The sequence below is a fragment of the Vigna unguiculata genome, chromosome 8 (assembly GCF_004118075.2).
Source record: "Vigna unguiculata cultivar IT97K-499-35 chromosome 8, ASM411807v1, whole genome shotgun sequence".
Taxonomy (NCBI): domain Eukaryota; kingdom Viridiplantae; phylum Streptophyta; class Magnoliopsida; order Fabales; family Fabaceae; genus Vigna; species Vigna unguiculata.
This window is the reverse complement of record NC_040286.1, coordinates 118,529-135,003: the sequence shown is the minus strand read 5'-3', so window position 1 is coordinate 135,003 and position 16,475 is coordinate 118,529. Positions and strand designations below refer to the sequence as shown.

The 16,475-nt window shown below is 35.2% G+C and overlaps 3 protein-coding genes across 3 annotated transcripts; all 3 read right to left on the bottom strand.

Annotated features, from left to right (window-relative positions):
* Nucleotides 1–604: 604 nt before the first annotated feature.
* LOC114193027 (short-chain dehydrogenase/reductase family 42E member 1) lies at nucleotides 605–2,556 on the bottom strand. Its single transcript, XM_028082721.1, has 5 exons — nucleotides 2,301–2,556; nucleotides 1,892–2,234; nucleotides 1,551–1,819; nucleotides 1,293–1,489; nucleotides 605–1,196 (listed from the first exon to the last, which is right to left on the bottom strand). Exons 1-5 carry the CDS (start codon nucleotides 2,488–2,490, stop codon nucleotides 762–764), a joined length of 1,434 nt encoding a protein of 477 aa, XP_027938522.1. The 5' UTR covers nucleotides 2,491–2,556; the 3' UTR covers nucleotides 605–761.
* A 2,787-nt stretch (nucleotides 2,557–5,343) lies between these two features.
* Nucleotides 5,344–8,944, bottom strand: LOC114193602 (magnesium transporter MRS2-3-like). The gene is made up of 6 exons (XM_028083472.1): nucleotides 8,674–8,944; nucleotides 8,066–8,584; nucleotides 7,849–7,977; nucleotides 7,629–7,774; nucleotides 7,340–7,550; nucleotides 5,344–5,723 (listed from the first exon to the last, which is right to left on the bottom strand). The coding sequence occupies exons 2-6, from the start codon at nucleotides 8,558–8,560 to the stop codon at nucleotides 5,436–5,438; spliced, it is 1,269 nt and encodes a 422-aa protein (XP_027939273.1). The 5' UTR covers nucleotides 8,561–8,584; nucleotides 8,674–8,944; the 3' UTR covers nucleotides 5,344–5,435.
* A 3,131-nt stretch (nucleotides 8,945–12,075) lies between these two features.
* Nucleotides 12,076–13,992, bottom strand: LOC114193688 (cell division control protein 2 homolog D). Its single transcript, XM_028083580.1, has 8 exons — nucleotides 13,696–13,992; nucleotides 13,470–13,611; nucleotides 13,315–13,376; nucleotides 13,085–13,196; nucleotides 12,896–12,989; nucleotides 12,744–12,813; nucleotides 12,513–12,651; nucleotides 12,076–12,432 (listed from the first exon to the last, which is right to left on the bottom strand). Exons 1-8 carry the CDS (start codon nucleotides 13,917–13,919, stop codon nucleotides 12,340–12,342), a joined length of 936 nt encoding a protein of 311 aa, XP_027939381.1. The 5' UTR covers nucleotides 13,920–13,992; the 3' UTR covers nucleotides 12,076–12,339.
* Between the last annotated feature and the right edge of the window lie 2,483 nt (nucleotides 13,993–16,475).

Below are 16,475 nucleotides of genomic sequence, written 5' to 3'. Positions count from 1 at the left end.
CTCTTTCCATGAATTGAATTATAATACCCCAATGCAGTTTAAAATCACCATTGCTTCTTTTTATTTTGAGAATACATTATCAAAGTCGATGTTTAGCTCTTTTCAATATTTTGAAGAACAAAATGACTATTCAATTTTTGAACTTTAAAATTGCGTGAACACATCGCTTACCGTTAAAACACTTTTTCAAGCATAAAATTGACGAAAAAGAGCATATTTAAGAAATTTTCAATTACTTAGATTATGTACAAATACTTATGTAATTATGTACAAAAAAAATAAATTATTTAGTACCAAAATCTTTATCTTGAGAATACATTATCAATATCAGATTTTTAACTCCTTTTAAATGTTGAGAACAAAATGACTTTTTTGAATTTTTCGAACTTAAGTTAGGTGAACAAATCAATTTCCCTAAAAACATTTTTTTTCTTCTGAAAATACATATATATATATATATATATATATATATTATAACTTGAGAATCACATAATTTAATTATAACTTAAGAATTTTGCAATTATTTAGGTTGTGCACAAATGCTTATATAATTATGTAAAAAAAATAAAACTGTTTAGATCTATATACTAACTCTCACCCAAACAGTACTACCAAAATCTTTTTATTTTGAGAATGACAAACAAAGTCGATGTACTCCTTTTAAATATTTTGAATAACAGAATGAGTTGAGTTTTTTGAACTCTGAAAGTAGGTGAATACCTCTCCCTTTCCATAAGAATACTCATTCTCCGTAACAATACTTATGTCCTTGCTCTTTTCAAAAGGAAGCGCAACGAAAACATGCCAAGAGCAAACGTTTGCCAAAACCATCCTCTTGCATTGGAAGGATCCACCCTTTGAGCCAGGTGCCAAGCATAAATGGCCTCAGCAATATGTGCAATTGTAGCCAGAAGAAACACTAGCCTTGTCACCCACATTGATCGAAAGACAAATAGACATGTAGCTCTGAGAAAGAACACGATCCCTATGTCAGGTAAGAAAGCACCGCAAAAGAGTGCGACCATTCCAATGACGCCAAACAACCACGCATAGATCGTGGGTCCATCCAGAGTCGCTCTTTTCCTCTGTTGCCAGTAAGATATGGTCAAAGCCATCCCCTCACGTGAGGTAACCATGGGAACATAGCCAATCTCCTGTCTGGCTTTAAGATAGGAGAAGTAATGGGTGACCCCCACCTGTCCAAAAAACAAATACGGAAGTAGATAATACAACATTCCCGAATCATGATAACTTGAGGAGGTTCTACCTATTAATTAGAGAAAAGGACGGACCTTGTGTACTTCAGAGGGAAGAATGAATGGCTGTGGAAGCCACCACCGATTGAGCCATGGATATAGGATTGTATAAACAGCCGAGCAAATCCTGCCAAGAACAAGAGCCCGATCCACAGGTAGTGTAGTCTTTGGTAGTTCATAATCTAAACTCCTAAGCAGAGGCTGTAGGAATTCAAAAGAATTGACCGGTGAACCTGAGAAAAGAAGATATGTTAGGAGAGACAGTAAGAAAGAAAGAAAAGGATGATGGATTACCATCAGATATAAAGTAGGCCTGGCCAGCAGCTACAGGGCGTTTTGCCTGGCTAGGATTGTCATCAAGAAGTCCCATGCTGGCCAATATAAGAGCAAGGACAAGGTTATCCACAAAAACCCAATCTGATTTTACACTTTGGTCGCCAATTCTGAACAGAAGGAGACCCAACTTTGCCATGCTTACGATCCTTGGAAGGTGCCTGTCTTCGGCCGGTCCATAGATTGCAGCTGGACGAATAGCACAAGTGTAAAGATTACCGGATTGGTTCCTGTAAGAGGAAAAAGTAGTTAGTTAGAAGTATAGGAAAGAGCTCAAAAGAATTACATACATAGATACATACTTGAGAGGGCGAGCATTGTTCTTTAGAACAAACTGCTCAGCGATTGATTTACTACGGCCATAGGGATCGGCATGGTGATCAATTGGGAAATAAGGCAATGTCTCATTCCCGTTGATGATCTGTTGACCACCGAAGACAACATTGTACGTGCTACAGTAGACAAGCCTTGTGATGCCGAGGTCGATACAAGCGTCGAGAACATGGCATGTCCCATTTATGTTGACTTCATCGACACGACCAAACTGGAGCATCTCTTTACCTGACATTCCAAAGGCCGCAAGGTGGAAAACACAATCGGCACCGCGGAGGGCCCTCTCGACGTCTTCTTTCCGGCGAATGTCACCTGTGCAGAGAAATAGAGAGTTAGGTTTAAAAAAAAGAAAGAAAAAATGGAAATTGAAAAGGTAACCTTGGATGCAGCGGACTCCATTATCGTGGAGAGCAGGGGAAAAGGGAGAAGAGGAGCGGAGGTCAAATGCTCGGACCTCTCTGGCATCTCTTCGGATGAGCTCCAAGCAGAGAGCAGAGCCTACGAAGCCCAGTCCACCGGTCACTACAAAGGCCTTCCCCTCTATCCCTTCGTTCTCGCTCAAGTGCATTCTTCTCTTCTCTTTTTCAGATCTTCTCGCCTCTCTCACCTACACTCTCCTTCCCCCAATTTATCACATATATTCTATTCACACGGGAAACTCACCTTTTTTTTTAAAGAAAAAAATCCAATAAACAGACAATTTATTAATCATCAATGTTTAATATTAACACCAACGATTGAATATATATTTATAACCACAATTTAATATATATTACCAACAATTAAGTGTCTTTTAAGAGTAACTACTTAATATATTGTAAACTATTAACAACATCAATAATTCACATTAAGAGCACCAATAATTTACATTTACTCTACCAATAAATTCACATTAGCAACACGGATAGAATACTATTAACAAATTATTCAAATAAATTTTATATTGGTCTTTGAATTTATTCAAAAATCTCGATTAGGGTTTTATATTTTAATTAATCTTAATTAGGTCTTAGATGTGTAAGGATGAAAAAAAATATTTGTCACTCGAGTATTCATAAATAAAATTCACCGAGAATAGTTAGTATCCATGGATATTTAATATCATTTATAAACAAGTCGAGTGACTATCATACAATTTGTATCGGCAAGCATCCTTAATCTACCAATTAAATTGTATTTGAATTGCTTGCAATTAAATTTCCTTCATTTTTTAAATAACTTGTTTGGATAAAGAAATCAAAATAGCTTATATTTCAATTTCTTGTTTGGATAAAATAATCGAATTTCTTGTAAGATAAAATTTCATTTTAACAATATTTATTTTAGGCTTAATTATGTTTTGAGTTCATAATAAATTTGGACACGAACTCGATGATCCAAAGGGGTTGGTTCGACCCGACGACTCAATCAGGCCGGAAAACCAAGACAGGATAGGTTGGGTCGATCCAGACAAGCCTAATAAGCCTAACGGCCCATATGGACTGGTCATGCCTGTCAAGTTCGTCGACCTAGGCCAACCCAACCCGTCTAGGTCGTTGGCCTGGCTTGGCTCTACTAGGTCCTCAGGAACATATAACTGAACATATATGTGGGTACTAATTCAAAATTCAAGGAGAATTAGCTATATACTGTAGTAATGTATGCATTGAAGTGAGAATTGTGTTGGCTTGGCAGTTATCCTGACGTTCTAATAACCATTCAAGTTCTCAAATAGAGGAATGATGTATGTGGTGAGAGTAATAAGAGGTCCTAGTCTAAGAGATTTTCTTTAACCATAGGTGTTAACAGAATAACCTTGTATGTGGTAGAGTTTGACTTTTTTATCTACTGCTCTATAGAGCATGAGATGTTATTACAAGTGCACAACTGTTTGGATCGAACCTCAATGCATATATCCTGATTAATTGAATCTTGATTATAAAATTGTGTGAAACTAATTGATTATTTGTACCTGATGTATGCTATTAACTATAGAATCAAATTATATATTTTTTTTAAATCATTAGTTTACCCTTCTTTTGTCTCTTTTGTTTTGGGTGTTTGTTATTGTTTTCTATGATCACCAGATTGGTGTGAACAGCTGAAGATCTTGGAGCTAGCCCTGCAAGGAAGAGAAGGATCTGCTCTAGAGTAGAGTTTCCTTAGAATTGTTGCATTTTGGTATAGACTTGTGTTTTCTTGTTGAAAATTCTAGTGTAGTTGTGTACATAAGCTTTATAGCAGTTTATCTAGTTTCTTGGGATAACTATAATATACTGTTTCTGTTTTGGGTATTATGCTGTGAACTATCAAATATGCAATATTTAGTTTGATGGTTTAGACTATTAAATAGAATGTTACAGTCTAGTATCTCAATGTATATATGTGAGTGTGCATTTGTGTATGTGTTTGTGTCTATGTGTGTGTCAAATGTGAGTTATGTGACCTTTTATTTTTATGTGTGTGTCAAATGTGAGTTAGATCTTTATTTTTATGTTTATCACCATTAGTATGTAAGGTTTATTCAATGATGATTCATGCTCAATCAAGACATCATGGGTTAACAAAATTGTAAAAGATACTGTCAAGGTAAAAATATTTGCTACTTTAGATTGAGTTATGTCAATATGGAAAACATGTTCATCACTTATTTTCCTAATAAACAAAATGGCTTCAATTGTATATTGACATCTTTGGAAATTTGTAAGTAAAATGAGGAACAAATAAGAAAATTTGGATGACATAATACTTTGTGACAAACATCCTCGAAACTATGTATATAATATTCCTTCTCCCAATAATTATTTTCTATATACAAGTACCTATCTTACTCATTCGTTATTATATCTTCCAAGACTATCAATCTTTAACGAAATTTCTTAAATGATAAGAAAACTTTGGTTTCACTAATTCTGTTGCACAAACAAAAACATCTTTTAATGGTCTCATTCATTCCAACTCTCTTAACCCTTGGGTTATGGACTTCACATTATAGATAATAAATCTCTTTTCTTTTCTTTTGTCTACTTTGTTGGGTTATATACCTTTGTTACCATGACCAGTGGATATGTATTATTCATCTTCTTCCTTTTGTATCTATTGATTATATTCTTTGTCTCTAGGTCTATATTTAACTTATTATCTCATGGTCGTCTCACACGTTCCCTGTATTCTCTTTTACCACAGATTCTATTTGTAAAAATTCTAGGGAAAGAATATGTAAAAAATGGAAAATGTAAAAAATCTGATCCCAAGATATCATTGAAAGAGAACTGTTGTTTTTACGAATAGAAGAAATCAAATAGATTAGGGATAGATAATAAAATGGAAGGGAAACAATGTAAAAAATAATAAATGTAAGAAAAGGAATCTGAATACTTCGGAAATTTTGGTGCTAATAACAAAACTGTTACTGTAACTGTAATTTAATAATGGCCTGCTATTAAAATTTATAGCATATGAATGAAAATTGATTTTCAAATTACATTACATTCTTTTATGAAACAAAAGAAACACTACTACATGCCTTGTGAGTTACTCCAGCAAACGTTTGTGCTTACACCAGGCAATGGCAACTACATACAAGAATATGGTCCCTGCAGTGCTACCACCAACAGTCCACAGGAACTCTGTCATCCCGGCTTTATCGGGATCAAATAGCTCAATGTGAATATTCATGCCGAAAACTCCGGCCACAACAACAAAGCCACTCACTACCAGAGTTGCTGTGGTCAACATGACTCCCATTTTGAGGAGATGGTTCTGTTTGTCATCCAGCATGATATTGATGTAATCCTCCGTGTCATCAACATATTCCCTCAGCTTCATCAGGACAATGAGCAAATAAGAAAGAGACAGCGACAGAGAAGTCAATTTAAACTTCATTTTCCAGGTAACTAGTAAATTATAATATAATGTCAAATTTTTACAGAAGATAACCATATTGGATCATAAATGTTCAAAGATCATAACCTAAAGTTGCCAACCACGTGCTTTGATAAACTCCCTTACATATAACTCATCGTCTTACAAGAGTTTGTTACAAAGGTTTGAAATAACATGCATCCTTAATCCCGTATGTAACAGCATTTTAGCCCCTAAAAGATAAGGGGTCTTGATGATTGCCGAAAGCTGGAACTTGTCAAATACAGCCTTGAAAGACTAGTTTGTCGGTCAAATTGGTCAACAACTCCCCTAGTTCCAAAAGTGCTCACTGTCAAGGTTGGATCGGAAGCAAATGTTGATCTTGGGTGATGTGTTTGTTGCCAGTTTCGAGTATAAGTAGATAATGACGGATAGAGCGTCACCACTGATGGCTATCAGGAGCAGTATATTGATGAGTTTGTCCATTGGTGAATTCAATTGTGGTTTGGTAGCAAATAGCAAATGACAATTGGCATTGATAATCTTTTTCCTATCTTTTCTGTTTCGGGAGTGATAACAGAGAGGCATGGAAGTTAATAATGGGTTTAGTTTGCCTGAAGGGTTATTGTTACTGGTTTTTGGGGAGGTTTGACAAGGTTCCAAGCAAAATAGTGTCTGTTTTGGGTCTAATGGTTTGATTTAACACTAAGTTGAAGTTGCTTATATAAAGCACATGGCTAGGGAGCTCATAGATTGAGAGTTTCTCGATAGGTGTTAGACTGAAGAGTTTCCTATGTGTTCGATTAGTACCAAGTTTATTTCTGGATCTTGATTTTATTGCGTGATGTTAGAGGCTATTACATATAGTACGTTCCACCAGGTTGTTTGATATCATTGATGGTGAAAGGTTAAGAAAGTTGGTCATTAAAAGATAAGAGCAAGATCTAAATATGTTGCCTGCTCTACAACCAACAAAAGTCTCTTCTCCCATGACTAATAGGGCCAAGCTTCAGTCAACCAAGCCTTTTATCTCAACCATGGTGTCTTTCCTCTCTGCTCTGGTTTCATTTTAGTCTCTAGTCCGTATTAGTGATTACTAATATGACATACACAAAAAAATGTTGTCATGAAAGATCCGTAGATGACAATTAACATGTATGTGAGATTTCTGTAAATGTTAACTCAAGCCTCTCAATTGATCCATGGACTAAACTTTCCAAATTTAACATTTTTCATCTTTTAGGGAGACCAACTTAACCGACTTCCCGTTTTTGAAGGGCAAAAATGATTGGGGCAACCCGTTACATGTTTTCCTGTGAAACAGCGTTGGAAGAACTCCTGCCAATCTATGCTCTCAAATACAAACCAGAAAGAAAAAAGTTACTATTCTCATGGCTTCTCCTCCAACCTTATATACAGAACCTCTTCCAGCTTCAAATAAGGTTTCACTATGCTACTTAATCAGAAAGAAGCCATTGGTGTCTGTATGCACTTAGAGGGGAAGGAAAAAGTAATAAAATAGGGGTGATCAACCGATAGTGCAGACGGAATATAAGATGAAGGGGCGTGCATACCGTCGAGAGCTTGTTCAAGGTGCCATCGATCTGCACAAAGTAAGCCTCCAAAAGCATTTCAAGCTCCTCGACATCAAGCTGCTTGGTGACGGCACTGTAGGTGCTACCACGGGTTCCATGGTTGTCCCTACCAAGAACATTGTAGACATTGTGATGATCCTCGAAGCCCACAGGGGGTCCTCCAGCCTCAGAGGATATTTCTGGAACGGTCCTAAAAATGGATAGAAATTTTATATTCAGAGGTATGAAAGAGAGTTAAAAAGAGGTAAAGGCGTAAAAAGGTGGATGCCTGTCGTCTAAATCCTCGTCGTGGTGGTCATGTATGGAGGATGGGGAAGAGCTCTCTTCCATCTGCTGTTCGGCTAACTTTTCCGTCAGATACATCTCAGCCATATCATCATCGTCGTCCAGCAAGTGCTCCAATTCATCCCTCACCTGGACACATGATCAAACAATCAAATAATGAAACTCCCGGAAGCCCATGCCATGCATCAATCACGTCAACCAACCTTCTGAACACGACCAGTGATGGCGACTAATCGGCTCTTAATTTGACGAACTCGTTCCAAATTGAGAGTACTGATCTTGGATGTGAGCTTGTCCAAGGCCGGATGAGCCTCCTGCTCCAACGTCTTTGCCTGTCAGTTGGCAGAGGAAAGGTTTAGAGTGAAGACAGAGGGAAATTATCGGCAAGAAATCAAAAGAAGAGAAGATGGAAGCACGGACTTCGTTCTCCAATACGCTACAGGCGGATTCAAGGCAGGCCTCCAGGGCTACGAACTCGAAAGGGAGAATCTTAATGGCATCGGGGTCGTGGTCGCGGTCGGGCTCGTAGTTAGTGTGGTGGTCATGGTTTTTGGAAGAGGAGGAGGAGGCCTGGTGATGGCGGAGGATCCTGGCCTGGAGCTCGTGGACGAAGGGGGTGACGGAGGGGTCACGTGAGTTGAGGAGGAGAACCTCTTGGGCGGTGATGATGGCCTTGATGTGCTCCAAGTTGATGACGATGGCCCTCTCACGGCCAAGAAGGGTGGAAGGGTAGGAGAGGAGAGGGTCCAATATGCGGAGGTCACGGGCGGGGAGGCCGGTGCGCCTCATGATGGCGTGCTTCCCGGCCTCCACCACCTCCGTCTCTCCTTTCCCGTCGAGCAGTAGCCATTGCCTGATTCCGCTTCCCTTCTTCCGAATCCCCGTCACTGTCTGTCTCTCCTCTCCGCTCCTCATCTCATCTCCTTCTCAAGGTGCTAACTGGAAAGCAGAGGAGAAAATATGTTCAAGAAGAATGCATATTTTTTGTTCACCATCAGTGGGCAAAGTATAACATAAATTACAAAGACCTGAACGATTAAGGATAAAACATCAGGGTTCATGATTCTGCGACCCACGTCGTTATGCCCTGCAATGTCCACTCTAGCCGCATCTGAAAAACACCATGCGATTTTGCGACCCACGCCATTATGCCCTGCAATGTCCACCCCAGCCGCATCTGAAAAAACCCATGCGATTTGGCAACTTCCACTCTATAATTGGCCTTGCATTTGATATTGATTTAGAAATATTGATAAAATGAAAAAGCTCTTTTGAGCTTTCTATTAACAACTTACGATCGAGATGAAGCGACCCTTGTTTTTAAGCTACGTAATCCTTACCCAATGGTTTCTTTTATGTTGAAATCTCTAAATAACTTTTATCATTTTTTAATAACGTTGACTTGTACTCCTATAAACATATAGTGATATGGGGCGTTAGTTCCACATGAAATAGTGATATGGTTTACGTAGAGCTCATAAAGCTTGGTTTACAAGCCAGGTTGCTTCACCACATGCAGTACCACTCTAAATGACCTACGCCTTTAAATACAATAAATGCAATTGATTTATATATCACATGCAAAATAAGTGCTCAAAACTAAGAAGTACTTAAAAGTTAATAATTTTATCATCTGTAGTCCAAAGTCACACAGTCATTGCTTGGACAATAAGTCAGTAAGCCATGCCATGGATTTAAGTGAGAATTAAGCTTTCAAATGGATATTTCATTTAAAAAACAATTCAATTTTTGAAGATTTGCTGCAGGATTAAACCATTATAGTGATTTAAATCTGAAACGAGATGTTATAGGAATTCTGGAGCGTGAAGGGCTGCTATACTAAGGTCCACTGTGATACTATGGCTGTGATTGACAACTTTAGACTTTAATATTGAATATTCAGTTTAAGTCTCGTAATATCAGCTTAAGTTTATCCTTGGAATCAACATTTTGCATAACTAACAGCTTGTGTTTATCCTAACAAGAGTTTAGGATTGTTTTTTCTTACTCTAACTTTATTGTGTTTGGTGGCAGGTTTGGCAGGCACTTTTAGTTGTGCTGCCTCCTGTGGAAGATGTTGAAACCTGGCTCAAATTCGCTTCCCTTTGCAGAAAAAAGTGAACGGACTAGCCAGGCAAAATATACTTTAATTAAACTTCCACAGGTTTGTGCTGTATACCTGATCTAAGTAGTTTGCTATATGTTACTCCTTTATTCTTGTGTACCCAACGCAAGCTATTGTTCATTCTATCAGTATGATCCTGAAAATGTACGATACCATGGTCATCCTCAAATAATGCTGGCATACTTGAAGTACCAGTGATCTCTTGAAGAGGATTCAATGCGCAGAGAGTCTATTGTATGTCTTTCTATTGTATAGAGGGTGTCTATCTGAAATTAAATATTTTCCACTGGTCATCTGCTTGCATTATGTGACTTAGAATTTAGCTATGGAACTTTCAAGTGCACCCAACATTCGACCAATTACACCATCAAGCTTCACAAGTGGTTTGAATCCCAGTGTCCTCTCCTTGTTCGTGTATATCTAAATCTTGGCCTGGGATGGTTGATGAATCCATTAAAGATTCTTAGTTCTCAGTTTTGACTTCGAACACAAAATGATGATTATTTTTTTTCTAAATTTAGTTTCATTGTAGATATTCGTAATGCGTTCACAAAAGCTTCTCACTTATGCAAATAAATAGGGGAAAGCTTGGAATAAATGGGCATTATTCAACAAAGCAGTGGTGTCTCATTACACACCTTCAGTGGTCTCCCTGATATTGCAGCACAGTTTGTTGTTTGTTACAGCTGTAACTGGATCCTTTCATTCTATAGCATGTGCAGCAAATTCCAGAGGTGTCTATGATAGTTTACAGGTAAACTACAATTTCCGTTATAATATGAAACCATCCACACATGTATCTATCAATGTATCTATTAAAGACAATGCTGGCAATACTGGCAGTGATTGTATGCACTGACTCATGCAGTGTGATACAACTATTAATCAGTGTATTATTCAAAAGATTGCAAAAACTTATGTTCTCATGTTTCATTCTTTATTATAACTCTCAGCATTGCTTTCTTGACATAGCTGTAATCTCTGTTCTTAAAATTCACTTATTGACCATAAATTTGCGAAGACCTTGAATGCAAGTAGATTGATGCTTAAAATCTGACAGTTTGATGCTTACCAAAATTTTTTTACTTTCACTTTTTTTTTTCCTTAAAAACACAAAAGTCAATTTTTGTTAAGAACATTTTTTTCCCTATAAAATTGTCAAATGATAATAAAAGGTGTTAAAAGAACCCTCACTATGTTGTCATTTTTTAAAGACAAAGACAAGTTAGATAAGAAAAATCAGTCAAGAAATTGTTTAAGAAAGAAAGATTAAGGGTGTCTTCTTTTGGTGTTGAATTGGGAAAGAATGTGAAAATGAATTTGTGTGGATTTGAAGAGATGAATGTGTGTATTTTTTTGAGTAAATTTGAATGGTAAAGTGAGTGAATTTGGAGATAAATTTTATGAAAATTACTGAATCATTTGATTGATATAATAAATTAAAACAATTGTTGTAATAGATAAAATTTAAAATTTACCAAAATATCCTTCATAATAAAAATTTAATAAAATCATAATTGAATGAATTAAAAATATTAAAATTTAAGAATATTTTAATTACATTTGTATATATTAATTATTATATATATATATATATATATAAATTAATAATAATAATTACATATATTATTAGTTTTAACAATATTATAATAATTATTAATTATTGTATACTTTAAATAATTAATAATAATAATCATTTTATATATATTATTAGTTATTATATATTAATATATTAATCATAATATTTTAATTATTCTATTTATAGTTATAAATATTTAAATTATCCTATTTATAGTTATAAATATTTTAATTAATAATTATTATTATATATATTATTAATAATATAATTTATTCTATATATATATATAATAAATTATAATAATAAATAATATATATATTTAATAACTAATAGAATTATTATTATTATTATTAATATTATTAATATATTATATGATAATAAAATGTGAGGAGAAAAGCGTAAAATTTGATATATTAGCACAAATCGTTGTATTTTTGGTGAGATTGAATTGTCATATATTTTTTCAAATCTATTTATGGTTTTTTTTTTCTCAAACGAACAATATTTTATATTTTAATCCGTCTTTTTAAATCTGTTTAAAATGTAGTATCCGTTGAAAGGAACACTGCGAAAGAGAGGTGCTAAATTTGTTCTCTAACATTTTATCTTTAGATAGAAAATTCTTTGTACAAACTTTTATTTTTAGGTGCAAAATATCATTTTAAGGTTGTAAGACGCTGTTAAAAATTTTACTTAGCAGAAGGGTACGGTCTCCGTACGAGAGAATTAGCATTAAAAAGATGCAGAATTATATTACGAAATTTTCAGATTTTCGTCAGAATGACTAGAAAGAAAACAAAGAAGCAATACTACTAAAATAAATCCTAAGGCCAATTCACTCCATAGTTCAACCAATATAGAAAAGAAAACAACTTAAAGTGATTGCTTAAACGCACTATGGATGCACACGCTCGAGAGAAGCATACATGGGGAGCAAATTGTTAGTCCTAAATTTCTACCGTCCAAATGTTCAAACAAGTTGTTCTCCCCCTAAAGGTGCCTCTTGTCCAGGTCATCAAAGTAGGCATGTTCCATTGCTTTCTTTGCAGAAATCCTCTTGGAAGGTTCATATTTCAACATTTGCTGAAAAGGAAAGACAAAAAATTCAATGAATGGAAATTCAACAGGAAGTACTAGAAAGAGTAAGCTAATGAGTAACTAACAGATAGTAGATCGATTCCAAGCTCATCCAAACTCGGAACAGCCGTTGACAGACTTTGAGGATTCCATTGGGGGTATTCGTGCCAGTTCATTAGTTTACTCACGCCTGGCCACACCTCTTCATTAGGAGTGCCCAATAGCCTGCACAAACAGAGTAGAATTATATGCAAAATCAGGCAAACACAGTTGACAAAGACAAACAAAGACCGGTATATTATTGCTAAATGCCTCACCTGAATATATGAAGGAGTTGTTGAAGCTCGGAATCACCCTGAAAAAGTGCTTGTTTGGTGACAAGTTCGGCTACAATCGAGACACAAACAACATTACTAAACCCTCTACCTGACATACAAACAACAAGTTAAACAATATATTTTATCCATACCAAATATGCAGGCAACGGACCATATGTCCACAGCCATTGAGTAATGAGTGGCTCCCAAAAGAACTTCAGGGGCTCTATACCACAGGGTAAGTATCTGAAAATAGAGATATTGACTTACAAATGATTAACGAATCCAGAGGAAAAAATAATTATTTTTCAGATAAGATGCTATCCCTCATGTCTTTTTACCTCATGCGTATATTTCTTAATCGGCACCGTAAATGCTCGAGCGAGTCCAAGATCAGCTATTTTAAGCATCATTGTTTTCCGGTCCATCAAGAGATTGTGAGGCTTCAAGTCCCTAAATAAACATTGAATTTACATTCAATTGTTAATATATGTATATATGTATATGTATATACACACACATTTGCAAATGCGAGAAAAAGGAAAGGAAACCAGGAAAAGGGGTTAACAACCTGTGCAAGATTCCGTGGCCGTGGCAGAAAGCAACGCCCTTGCAAAGTTGGTACATCAAGCTCTGTAACCAAATTCACGATTCACAAAAATTGATTAAAAAAAAGAAAAGGGAAGAACACTGAGAGAGATCTGAAAAATTAAAAGTATGTATTACTTTGATGGTTTGAGGTGGAATGGATTCTCCGGTTTGACGGAAAGAGCGAATGAATTTCTTGAGATCGGTATCCATGTACTCAAATACCAAGTAGAGCACGGTCTTGCCTTCCTTGTTCTGACCTTGTTTGACATCCATTAACCTGTGTGTGGTGTGGAACTAGGAATAACTAAACAAGGAAAGAAAGAAACAGCAGAAAAGTGGGCAGAGGAGAAAGAATTGAAACCTGACGACATGGGGATCGCGAGAGAGCATCCGCAGAATTGAAACCTCACGGAGGGTGGTGGGAGGGACACCTTCTTCGTCCTCATGGAGGCGAGTCTTCTTTAGGGCAACGATCTTCCCAGTGGCCTTTTCTCTTGCCCTGTACACCTTTCCGTACGTCCCTTCTCCAACCTTTTCGAGCTTCTCGAATGCCTCCTTCGCTGATAGTACTCCTGCCTTCTCCATTTCTCTTCCTCTCCCTTCTTAATTCAAATCAGATTTCGTACCCTTCGCTTCAAACAATACAAAGCCCCTTCCAACATTTTCGATTATATATAACGATAAATTTCAAATCAGAATCTTAGTCGTTGTGCAACGGACACTTATTTTTTGAATTTCAAATCCCGCTCCCCTTCCCTTATCAACATCAAATTAGGAATATCAATATATATTTTTTTTTTTCCTTTTCTTTCCACAAAATATATTCATTCCTATTCTAGGTATCTGCAAATGTCATGTAACGATGCTATATCGAATATTTTATATCTTAAGTGAGTATTTTAAATTTGATTAAAATAATACACATTTTAGGATAAAATTAATATTATTATATACCTTTTTTTTATTTAAAATACATGCATTAACTAACATAAATCTAAATTAATTACCATTTTAAAAAAATTAACATTTCCTCAAGGAATATGACTTAGTTTTTCAATCCAACTTTGTAAGTTGAAGTGTAAACTTTTTTTCATCATGGTATTTGCATAATGTGATATTCTTTAAAATCCAAAATAGTATAATTACGACCTGAACTTTGTAACGTCCCATTTAATTAATAACGTACTTAAAAGAAGCGTCACGAAGTCAAAAGAAACAGTTACAAAATATTCTACAGAAATTAACTTGAGATGTAAGGGACAGATGCTACACGGGTCGTGGCCCTAAAAGAAAGATCATGGATCAGGATCTAGCCAAGGCAGGCTATGCAGCGGAGTCACCATTCCCTGTTGACCACGAGAACCTCTCGCTTCTATTCACATCAATAATTTGATGATCATCGCAAAAGAGAAGTACCACATACAAGACAATCAAACAAGCAAAGGGTAAGCTAGAGCCAAAAACCATTTCATCAAAGAAATTAGATACATAATCACAGTCCATTATACATACATCACACAAGCATGTTACGACCTTCCAAACAATACACTAAGACTCGACTCGACTCATCCGGATACGTATAACCTGGTCGGATTCAGCGGATGCTTGCACTTGTGGTGGATACCTCTGCTCACCCCTGAGCTGCTCACCCCCGAGCTATGTGTGACAAGTGTTACAATGAATCAATTTTCCCTCACCACAAGGTTAGCCCCTTAATGAATTTTAGGCCTCCTACTACTCTCACCACAGGAATCAGTCCGCTCTAGGGATGGCAACGGGGCGGGGCGGGGACGGGTTTCGCTATCCCATACCCATCCCCACATAAAAAATTCATCCCCATCCCCATACCCAAACCCAACGGGTATCAAACTTTTTTCCCATCCCCATCCCCACCGGGTAACGGGTATAATCTCGTACCCATACCCGTACCCGTGTTCTTACTACTTCAATATTAATTTTTATAAAAGAAAAAAAATTACGGTAAAGAAAACATAATATTATGAAATATTCAATATTAGGAGGATTTTCTTCGATGCCAAATACCTTACAATAAATTATAATTGTTTACATTTTATATTAGAATACCAAATAAAATTTCATGTGAACCAAAACATTTGTTAAATTTGCAAACTACAACATTGATGAACTTAGTTGATAAAATTAAAAAATATTTCAAAAAAATATAAAAGGAAAACAAATATTTAAATTAAAATATATTTTAAATGTTTGTTTACTTCAATTTTTTAAATTCTAATGAATATCTTTTTTATACACTAATAAAAGTTATAATATATCACTTGATCAAAATGACACAAAGAATAAATAATAAACATAATAATAAAAGGAAAACAAATATTCAAATTAAAATATATTTTAAATGTTTGTTTACTTCAATTTTTTAAATTATAATGAATCTCTTTTTTATACACTAATAAAAGTTATAATACATCACTTGATCAAAATGACACAAAGAACAAATAATAAACATAATAATAAAATTTTGACATAGATTTTGTATCTTTTGAACTTCAATATATGTTGGATAGTGACAAAAAAATATTCATAGCAATTACATTAAATTTTTATATTGTAGTAAATAAAAGTTATTTATACAATTAAAGTGGAAAAAATTACAGTATGATTAATAGTGAGTTATAAAATAACAAATAATTAGATAGAATATATCGAAATATTATTCTACATGATGAAAAAAAATAAACAATAAATAAAAATATTAAAAGACTAACAAATGTGTGTTTTAGAAATAATTTGAGAGACTATCGAAAGAAATCGCACAAAGGAAATCAAATGTATAATTAAGGTATGATAAAATGAAAAATACCTTACAGAACTAATTATTAAATTATGTTTGAAGTGGTTAAAATTAAATAGAAATATCATTAGTGACCAAAAAATTTGTCATTAAATTACATATAAATTAGTAATTAAATTGGTCACTAAATCAAGTACAGATTCGATCATTGAATCGGTCACTAATTTAGTCATTGATTCAGACAATAAATCAACTACCACCAATGACGAAAAATAGTGACTGATATGGGTTACTGACTAAATCAGTCACCATTTCATGTTTTTCTTGTAGTGAATTATCATATACTATTCCTAAATATCATTATATAT